General features: G+C 43.8%; 1 protein-coding gene across 2 annotated transcripts in view; it reads right to left on the bottom strand.

Annotated features, from left to right (window-relative positions):
- Nucleotides 1-8,803: 8,803 nt before the first annotated feature.
- RRAGC (Ras related GTP binding C) overlaps nucleotides 8,804-11,042 on the bottom strand; it is a 99,493-nt gene continuing 97,254 nt past the window's right edge. For both annotated transcript variants that reach the window (XM_085647868.1, XM_085647869.1), the window contains one exon: nucleotides 8,804-10,466. In XM_085647868.1, the coding sequence (XP_085503994.1) occupies nucleotides 10,315-10,466 (152 nt within the window). In that variant the 3' untranslated portion in view covers nucleotides 8,804-10,314. The remainder of the gene's footprint in view (nucleotides 10,467-11,042) is intronic.

Genomic DNA, 11,042 nt, shown 5'->3' with positions numbered 1-11,042 from the left:
CTCCCCAGCCGGAGAGCGATGCGTCCGCTGTTAGAATCACCTGAGGAACCGGGTCCAGGAACGGCCGCCCTTTGGAAAGGTTTGTGGTGTTCCACCACTGCAGAGAGTGATGTGTGCGGCCGTCCACCAACACCAGATCCGTCAGCTGACCCTGGGCCTGGTTCCACTGTTGTGCTAGGCACTCTTGAAGTGGACGCATGTGGAGTCTTGCATGGGGCACTATGAAGATGCAAGACGCCATCATTCCTATGAGCTTCATAAACACTCTTGCTGGAAGAGAGTGTTGAGGAAGGAATGTTTTGCGTAAGGCTTGAATGCTTGTGATTCTGGCTGAGTTTGGATAGGCAATACCCTTGGAGGTGTCTATAGTGGCCCCGAGATATTGCTTTGTGTGAGATGGTATGAGGTGGGACTTTTGGTAGTTCACCGTGAAGCCTAGCTGGTGGAGCAGTTGGATGGTGCTGTTTGTATGCTGCACACATTGGTCGTAGGACGCGGCTTTTATCAGCCAGTCGTCCAGGTAAGGGAAGACGTGAATGTGTTGACGTCTGAGGTGTGCTGCTACTACTGCTAGGCATTTGGTAAACACCCGCGGTGCGGTGGTGACCCCGAAGGGGAGAACCGTGAATTGGTAATGTTGTCCGTCCACCACGAACCTGAGGTATTTCCTGTGAGAGGGGTGTATTGGAATGTGAAAGTATGCGTCTTTCAGATCCAAGGTTGTGAGAAAGTCTCCCTGGCAGAGGAGTGGGAGGACTTGCTGTAGGGTGACCATGTGAAAATGGTCTGAGTGTATGTAGGCATTTAGAGGCCGGAGGTCGAGAATGGGTCTGAGGGTCCCGTCTTTCTTTGGTATTAAGAAATATAGGGAGTAGACCCCTAGATTTTGTTGATTGACGGGGACCTGCTCTATAGCGTGTTTTTGGAGGAGTGAGAGTACCTCTTGTTTGAGCAGTGTGGAATGTTCTTGAGACATTGGACGGTGCTTTGGTGGGATATTGGGTGGGGTAGATGTTAGTTCGAGACAGTACCCTGATCGAATGATTTGGGTTACCCATTTGTCCGATGTTATGGACTCCCATACGTGGATAAAGTTTTGTAGTCTGCCCCCGACCGGAGTGGAATGGTCTGGGGGGAGCGGAGGGGAGTCATTGTGCGGGGGGGGTGGCAGAACGGGTGTTGTTGGTTTTGCCCCTGCCCTTATTGTTGTTACCCCTGTAACCACCTCTCTGATTGCCCTTTGAAAAGGTATTTTGAGGAGGGGACTTGTAGGAGGTAGAGGCGTTATCGGTGGAGGAGCCTCTGCCTGTGCCACGAAAGGACGAGCGTCGAAAGGAACGTTTGGAGGCTTGTGTTTGGAGTGCCCCCATAGACTTTGCTGTGTCTGTGTCTTTCTTCATCTTTTCGAGCGCTTCGTCTACCTTTGGCCCAAAGAGTGTTTCCTGGTCAAAGGGGTGATTGAGTATGGATGCCTGGACTTCAGGCTTGAAACCTGAGATCCTGAGCCAGGCGTGGCGACGAAGCAGGACACTGGTATTTATGGCCCTAGAAGCAGTGTCGGCTGCATCGAGGGCACACTTAATGGAGGTGTTTGTAATTAGTTTACCCTCCTGTATCAGGTCATGAGCCTTGTGCTTGTATTTTTCTGGAAGGTGCTGCATAAGAGCCTCTAGTTCGTCATAGTGTGCTCTATCATATCGCGCAAGCAGTGCTTGTGTGTTTGCAATGCGCCACATGTTTGCAGCTTGGGAGGCGGTGCGTTTACCAGACGCGTCCAGAAGTTTAGATTCTTTGTCTGGCGGTGGGGCATCTCCTGAGGATTGGGAGTTAGCCCGCTTTCTAGCTGTGGAGACAACTAGGGAATCTAGGGGAGCAGGGCCCTTGATGTAAGCAGGGTCTGTGGGTGCCGCCTTATACTTCTTCTCTATTCTAGGGTTCAGTACTCTGGCTCTGACAGGGTCTTTGAACACCTCTGTAGCGTGCTTGGTGACACCCTTAAGCATGGGTAAAATGGAAGTGGATTTGTCTTGTATATCAAATGTATCCAGTAGGAAGTCTTCTTCTACTGGTTCACTGTGCATGTCCACCCCATGGTAGTGTGCTGCTCTCTGCACTAAATGGTGAAACCCTAAGGAGTCCTCTGGAGGAGACGGTCTTGATGGGTATAAGTCGTCCTGAGGTACATTGGGTATATCAGGGTTATTGTAATCCTCCCATGGATCTGGGGTCCCTGGTGGAGTGGGATCCATTGGGGCGTCCGCCGGGTAATTGTCCGGATCCCCATCATCCGGATCTGGGGATGGGGTCGGATCGTAGTGAGGTACAGGTGGCGGAGACCTGTGAGGTGGAGGTGGTGGAGGAGGTGGAGGGGGTAGGGGAGGCGGTAGTGGGGAGGGCACTCTGAGGGGAGAAGTAGCAGAGTCCTTCCTTTTGGGTGGAGGAGGAGGAGCCGGAGCATCAAGGCGTCTTTTCTTGGTAGTTAAAGTCAAAAGCCCAGTCTTAGGATCTTTGGACAAAGTCTTTTGTAAAGGGTCTGGTGTAAACAGAGCCAATGGTGTCGAGTCGTCTGTCGGCACCGGTGATTTCGGAACCGGGGGTTTCGATGGTCTGTGTGCGCCATGCTTTTTTGAGGTCTCCGGGTGTTTCGGCGTCGAATGATGTTTCGGCGCCGGAGCATCGGTGCCGACAGATTTGTGTTTGTGTTTGGTCGGCACCGAGTGTCCAGGCTTTGGCACCGGTGGTTTCGGAGTCGAGCTGGATTTTGCAGTCTTCGGTGCCGGATGCTGTTTTTCGGCACCGGGTGTCGGCTGGCTCGATCCCGAGCTGCCATGAGACTTTGGGAGCTTCGACACCGGGCCCGAAGGTGGGGTGATCGAAGTTTTGGTTTTGGTTTTGCCCAGGCCGGCAGGCGAGGGAGTAACCTGAGTCTCTTTGGTTTTCGGGGTGGGGGTAGGAGGGGGCATATTACTCACGGCCCGCTGCGCTGGTGTAATGTCCTCCACGTCGGAGTCGTCGGCCTCGGAAGCGCTGACGACGTCTTCCTCCTGTTCGGTGTGTGTTTGTCCCGAAGCTTCGGCGTCGTCTCCGAAGATGTCCGGTGGAGCTGCGGAGGATGAGTGCGCCATGGTGCGTCGAGCTCTTCGATCTCGGATGGTCTTCTTCGATCGAAAAGACTTGCAGGCGGGGCAGTCTCTAGCCTCGTGTTCCGGAGAGAGGCAAAGGTTACACACCTGATGGAGGTCGGTGTGGGGAAATTTAGACCCACATTTTGGGCACTTTTTGAACGGAGTCCTTTCCATCGGCCGGGACCGGAGTCGCGGAGGGCCCGAAGGCCGGTGTCGATGAACGGGATGGAGAAAGTGCCGCTTCGAGAGATGAAGATGATGAAGGAACTCGAAGAATCGAGGATTTTCCGTCGAGGCTGGAACCGTAGAAGTTCGAAGCCGGAGCACGAAGTATCACATCCGAGCCCGATGGCGGAAAAAAACAATCTGAGGATGGAGCCGAAGCTCATGCGCAGTACGGACCGAAGGAGGAGTCACCAAACTCGTGACTTCCAAAGACTGTCCAAGAAGAAAAACAAACTGCAAACATCCGGGCCCAACACCAGATGGCGATCTATGCTAAGTGTACAATCTGCAGCTCATATGCCTCGAACATACGTTTTATTGATTTTCCTGCAATTTAAAGGTTATTTTGCACAAGTACTATTTTTCAAGAGTATTGTATATTGGATTTTTATCGTATTTGGTCTTGTTGGTTAAGATAAAGAATGACTATTTTTCTAAACTGGTGTGGTGTCCATTTGTAGCGTTTTCACTGTTTTACTGTATGTGTTCACAAATGCTTTACACACTGCCTCGGAGAGAAACCTGTCTGCTCGTGCCAAGCTACAAAGTTGGAGAGCAGAGGTTATTTTAGGAGTGTATCCCCATTACCCTGACTAGAAGCAAGTGCCCCTATTTGGACAATGGTACCTACGTCTGCCAACTAAAGATCCCCATTTCTAACAGGATGTAACAGGAAAATGTTTTTTTTTTTTATGTCACTTGTTATTTGAATTAGAAATCATTTTGATTTCATTTTCAAATGTGGTACGGTCTTAATAGGTTTGTCCGGTGCATACATACAGCACTACCTTTAAAACCCCTGAAGGCCTTTACCTGCATTCATACACAGCCACATGCAGCTCTTTTTTATTTATGCACCACTTTGAATCTATGCTGAGTTTCATACTGTCATTGGCATGTTTATGCAGTACTTAGTAGCACAGTATGAAAAGGCTAATATGTGCGTTGTGGAAGTTATAAATATTTGCCATGGTGGCCAAAGTTTGTACCCGATTGTGGTATTGGCACAGATAGTTTACATGGCGATTGATTTCAAACAGGTTATCCAGGAAATATTTTGACATCAAAAGCCTTTAATCTCCTGTGTCTGGTAAGGTGAGTTGCCTACCTGTTGCAATAGTTCTCTATTGTTGGTGTTCTCTCTAGATTCATATGGGTAGAACTATTCAGTGATGTTGGAAATAGGGGTGGGCGAAAAACTCCGCTCCTCCGGCAGAGTTCGCAGAGTTTTGCCCACTCCGCTTGTAAAACGAAGTTCTGAAAAACAACGCAGCAAACCACTGCATGGTGGGTTTTTTTAGCGCATGGCTCGCCAGCGGTAAGTTGGTGAGCGCAAGCGAGAAAATCTAGCACTAGACTGCCTCCCGGTGAAATATCTCAATGCGGGCATGCGCAGCATGTCGCTACCGCTTGCTTTGAGGAAGCTGCAGCTAGAATAGAAAATCTACGTTGCTATGACCTCAAAAAAAAAATTATAATCTCACTCTTCTATCCCTCCACTATCCTTTTCAATAAAAAAATAACAAACTAACATGTTCACTTCTCAAATTTCATATTCCACTATACTAATTCACCACTAATCCTTTATGGGTTCCAGAGTAGCGTGCTACTCGCCAATAAAGCGTTTCAACACCCCATCAGGGTTACCAGCGCAATATAAATGCAAACATTTTTCTACCCCTCCCCAACAATTCTCAATCCAAATAACTGACTGACAAATCCACCACTCAAATTACTTTCATGTTTCGCTATACTAATTCAACAGTACTCCTTCTGGGTTCCAGAGTAGCGTGCTACTCACCAATAAAGTGCTTCAAAACCCGATCAAGGGGTAGCAAGCGCTATATAAATACAAACCTCTTTCCCTCTTCTATCCCGCAACCTAGCCTTCTCTATCCAAATAACTGAACAACATATCCACCACTCAAATTACTTCATACTTCACTATACTAATTTTCAACACTAATCCTTTATGGGTACCGAAGTAGTGTCCTACTCGCCAGAAAAGCGCTTCAACACCTATAAGGGGTAACAGGTGCTACATGAATGCTAACCTTTCTTCTCTTTTATCCCTCCGCTATCCTTCTCACTCCAAATAACTAACTAATATCCACCACTCAAAGTACTTTCATATTTCACCATACTAATTCAGCACTAACCCTTTATGGGTTTCCGGAGAAGCGTGATTCAACACCCATTCAGGAGTAACAAGCGCTATATAAATACAAACCTTTTTTTTCTCTTCTATCCTTCTGTTATCCTTCCAAATCTAAGTAACTGACTAACCTATTCACCACTTAAAATGTACTTGCATGTTTCACTATACGAATTCAACACTAATCCTCTATGGGTCCCAGAGTAGCGAGCTACGCGCCAAAAAAGCGCTTTGACGCCTCGTAAGGGGTAGTAAGTGCTATATAAAATGCAATTACAATACAATACGCACAGCGGAGCGATAATGGCACTAATCCACTGCACTGTAATCGGTTAGTGTTGATAAATAATTAAAGAAATAAAAAAATATTTAAAAAAAGACACGAATGGTATTCAGGTTATCATTCTCAACCCAATGGGCAATCCAAAAAGGTAAACCATGGCCTGGAACAGTTAACTATGATGTTTTTAGTAATGCTACCCAATTCACAGGGTTTGAAAAACTACCATTAGAAGATTTTACCCATAACACCACTCATTCTGTGATCAATGTTTCATCCATCTAAAATGGTAGGATTTCACCTTCGTATAGGATCTTCCTCTCCGTAAATCAATCCTCCAGTTCCTGTTGCTTCTGACTTTTTCAAGCATCTGTGGAAACAAAAAAAGCTATGGCCAAGAGCATTAGAGACTAAACAATCCATAAAGGTTACTATTGAATCACACGCTAGGCCTGCACAAACCTTGCAACCAGGAGATAAGGTGTGGGTTAGCCTAAGGACTCCTACCCACACAACATCTATTCAGCTACAACCATGTTTCTTGGAACCTTTTACTATTAACAAACTTACTAAGCCAGTGGCATTTAGATAACTAAATCATAGTTCACCCAACTTTTTTAAAATTAAATCAAGTTGTACATCTATTTCATTATTTATTATCACCCCTCCTGTCAATCAAACAAAGCATGAAATTTTAGTCATTTACGAATTTTGTTTTTGTTTCACTGGAAAAATACCCACACTCCTGGTATCCCACAACTGAGGTGAATGGCTTTGCCCTGTATATTGCTTCTTTCATACCTTTATCCGACAACCTGGAGCCTCGGAGAAGGGATAAACTGTTGAGTCTGCACAGTGGTGCAAAGAGACACAGAATGTCCCCATCTGCCTTACCTGTATGGTTAGTCCAGGGCTTAGCAGTAGAGGGTGGGGAATGTTGTTGGCATCTTCAGGCTGAATTCGAGGCACAGCAGGCCTTCCTTCTCTCGGTGGGTGGCTGTGCTTCTCTGCACCAACCATGGATGTGCTTGTCTGCAGCAACCTCTAAGGGTGACAGAGCTCCTCTTTTGAGGTTCTCTGGTGCCTACAGTATAAGGAGGTCTTCTGTCACATCCTCTGCTACTTTTTTTTTTCTTAATAGGAAGGGAAGTCAAGTAGACAAAACAAAGATGGCCATCTTCATTGTGTTTATCTAGCAAGTTTACCAATCCAAGAAAGCACCTTCTGTTTGCCAGCCTGCTCATATACAAGGAAGAGTGAGATTGTACTCCGTCAAAACACAGTTGGAGAGTTTATTCAATGGAATCATTGCCCTGATTTATCCTTTTGTCCCTAGCATCTTTTGGACTTTCGTATTGCTTCTTTAATTTGATTTCCCCTTCAGCCCTGTTTATTACTGTGCTGCCAAGGCTCAAAGTCCTTCGAGACGCTTTTCATCTAAATTTTTCATTGAATTAGTTTTTCTGTTATTATGCTTTCTCCTTCAGTCCTGTGGCTATTCACTGCACCTATATGCATTTTCTTAGAACAAGGGAAACTGCAGCAACCGGAAAGCATTACCTTGATCTTGGAGAATTCAAATCACGGGCTGTGAAGTCCACAAGATTATCCGCACTTAAAAGACAAGGCCTGCAAAAAACGGTTTTCATCCTCCACAGAAGGAATTGCCAGACAGACTATATGATCAATCTGTCAGTGGAAGAAGCATGGGAAAGCAGGAGGATCAGCAACAGTTTGGGAGACCAGAGGCAAAGACTGAGGGCAGAAATAATATCAGCAGTGAGGAATTAGGGCTGGGCTAGATGTGAAGACACAAGGGAAAACAGGAAAGAGAGGGGCAGGATCACCAATAGAGTGCTAAAAGGTTAAAGCTATAGGAACATGCAAAAGGAAAAATAGGTTCCTGACATCAAGAGTGGAAGGAAAAACTCATCGAATAGGAAGCCTGGAAAACCCAAAATGTTCCAGGGGAGATGCAAGAATAAGAAAAACACATAGAATGATAAGGTGGCAAATAAACTGTACAAAAACAAAAGAGGAATCCAATAATGAGCAAAGGAAAGACCCAAAGCACACTCTTAATTGAATGTTAAATTACTGTCTGAAATTAATCTACGACAGCTAAATAGTCTGAAGCAAGGCAGCAAAAAAAGGTTAGGTCACAAGAAGATTTCCAACCAAAACCAGGGCAATAATGAACAACATGTGAATCTAGACTAAGTTCATTCACGAAAACAATCATTAAAATCAGTCTAGCCAATGCTTGATCTGTTATGCAAATTAACTGTTAAATGGCCAGCATACTAAAGACATACAGTCACAGACATGCTTTTTTACCACTGTAATGGATACCGCAAGCCAGTTATCCAAGTTTTGTTTTGCGGGAAACACCTGGAGTATTTAATCCCTCTAGATAATACCAAAAAGGTCAACCAATAGTATTGGTAATCAGGCACGATTAAATGTCCGATGCATTCATTATAGGTTCCACACATTTCTGGCAGTGCAGCAGACTAAGTGCTGATAATGCTACCATGAAGGGCACTTGAAAAACAAAGAAATATTTGGGTTAACTGTCAGAATGTCAAAAGCTCATTAGTCAGCACTGCCGACTGGGATGAAGTTATGTAAACTGTGACACACACTAAAAACTTGTTAGCAATACTTACTGGGAAACAGACTTTTTTCCTGCAGAACATAAACAGCTAAAACATTCTACCCTGACAAAGAGAGAAATATAATGGAGCAAAAATAGCTACCAGCTGAAAAGGATTCCTTACATTTACCACCTGCTGGAGTGATGCTCATCTATTATCGGAATCAATACAACAAAAACTCAAAGTTTAACATAGGCAGGATATCTGCAACAAACTTTGGTGTCATATAATAAAGAGGATGTCAAGTGCTTAACATTTGGTGCCTTGGTTGCGAAAATACTTCCTTACAAAAATCAAAAAGTCATAAGAGCATTCTGCTACACAGTCAAATCTTCAATTTCACTTGCAAATAAACATCAACTTTAGCAAATGTGTTTATTAATGCCCGCGTTATACATACTTCAGTGAAAAAAATATAATAAAGCATTTTTGGTTGATAAACCTTGTATGTGCTAAGCCACAACACCATCAACAATCATCTGCAGAGAACTCTTAAAGGCAGTCACACCGTTAGGTATATAGATTTTTTTTATATACAAACATATCATACAGTGGCACTTGTGTACTCAAGTGGTCCAGCAGATTTCGGACAGACAAATACCCGAAAAAGGTGCTTCACTTGTAACAGTTGCTGAGGGAATTGAGCTTCTCAACACTCATACAGCCAGTTTAATTTTGAGTATGTATAAACTGCCAAAATGAGTGTGTAAGGCTTGGACTACTAACTGTGCTTAAAAGGTGCAAAGAATGGGAAGGTTGATGGCAAAGCAACCTTAGAAGGCTGTTTAATGTGAAGTCCGTACCATTTTAAAAACAGGGGGACGGGGGAAATTAGAGAGCATAAAGTGTGGCGAGAAATACATCAGAACGAAACATTACTAGATTTTGAAACATTGCAAAGGAAAATGAGGCACGGCACTTCATTTTCAACAACTGTTTGTAAATACTGGAAACCACTGTAAATAAAACAGCAAAATTCACTTCAATTTTAGGACATCTTCTGCATAACCATTTCCAGATAGAGTAGTTCAAGTAAATATTCATATCTTAAAAGGCCAGTATTACTCAACTACATTTTTGGTCATCCATCCAAGCAAGGCAGCTGGAATTAAGTCTTGCAAATGATTGTTCCATATAGATAAGAGTCGGTAAAGAAATATGCTCACTCCTGTCTTTCTAACAAATCACTGATCCAGTTGCGGACTTCAACCTTTTTTCAAAGCACAAAACTCTTCTGATTCATACCACTGGTGCCTTTACTTGGTTAGATAACAAGGAACAGACTTAAACTAACATCTAGCCCACGGCACAATTCAGTCCCAAACCACACACGTCATTGGCCACAGAAGTGTGCAGTTCTTCCACTTGTAGTTAAGTTACAGCACAATCTGTCAATATGGCTCACACCACTCGAGAGGTTCAAATTGAGACTTCTTGGAATGTTGCGTTCTACTGAAATTGTAAACAGTCGGGGCAATGTGTCTGAGGTTCCAAAAATACACATTTCCTTTAAAGGCGATGGGTTAAAACGCAAGCACTACACCCACATGAATCAATCTAAGCGATTTGGAATTATTGAAAGGTGCTCCTAGGCATGGTTTATAATCTTCACAGGAACTCTAGTGCAGTTTTTAATCCCAAGTCAAAAGACTCGTAAAAACAGGTGATAAGAGAAAGTCTGAGTCAAATTCGTACTCGTCTCTTCAGATTTTCAGACCGCTTGAGCTGTATGACCAAGGATGCAGAAAGATGTTGAACGTGTAGTGAGTTTTCCACTAGAGCCAGCACCAGAACAGCAGCTATTCCATTTCGGACCTTGTACACACCATGTCTCTGCCTTTGGATTTAAGTTGGCAATGGGACTGTTTAAACTTAAACTGCATTGGCAGGGGTACCATTCTGAGTCACTGCATTCAGGTTTGTGGTACTTGCTTGATGACTGAAGGTTCTATGGGAGGCAACACCCACTTCAAATACCTCATGAATAGCTTTGCGGAAACAGTGAAAATTGTAGTCTATCAAACCTATGCATAGATTTAAAAAAAAAAAAAAAAATGTTATGAGATAAATTGAAAATGCATTATCACACAAAGAGAATGAGACATTTTGAAAGCTATTAATATTCTCAGTATAAATATGCCACTATGTATTTTACAGTTATATTTAATGTTCACAATTCCGTTTATACAGTTTGGGCAGTGATTTGATATGTAGGTCATGGGCACTTTAAGGCTCCAAGGAGAACAAAGGATAACATGTTAATAAACTGAATAGGTCTCAACAGCTTGAATCCAGGGAACATTAACTGCTGCAAGCATGTAGGGCAGTGGTTCTTAACCTGTGTTCCGAAGACACCTGGAGGCCCACAAAACCTATGCAGGGAATCTGCGACTGCTTAGAAAATTAAATATTAACAAATTAATAAGCTGTATACAAATAGGGAAGCAAAATGTACAACTGAATATTTTAAAACATTCTTTAAATGTGAAGGAATCTGAACCTGAAGGCTAAAAAAATAGAACTACTCAGGCGGTTATTAAATAAGAACCCAATCTACCTATTTTTGGTAAATTCTGGTGGGGTTTTTTCAGTTTTTTGAA

The sequence above is a fragment of the Triturus cristatus genome, chromosome 3_2, assembly GCF_964204655.1.
Source record: "Triturus cristatus chromosome 3_2, aTriCri1.1, whole genome shotgun sequence".
NCBI lineage: Eukaryota > Metazoa > Chordata > Amphibia > Caudata > Salamandridae > Triturus > Triturus cristatus.
This window is presented reverse-complemented; position numbering and strand designations above follow the sequence as displayed.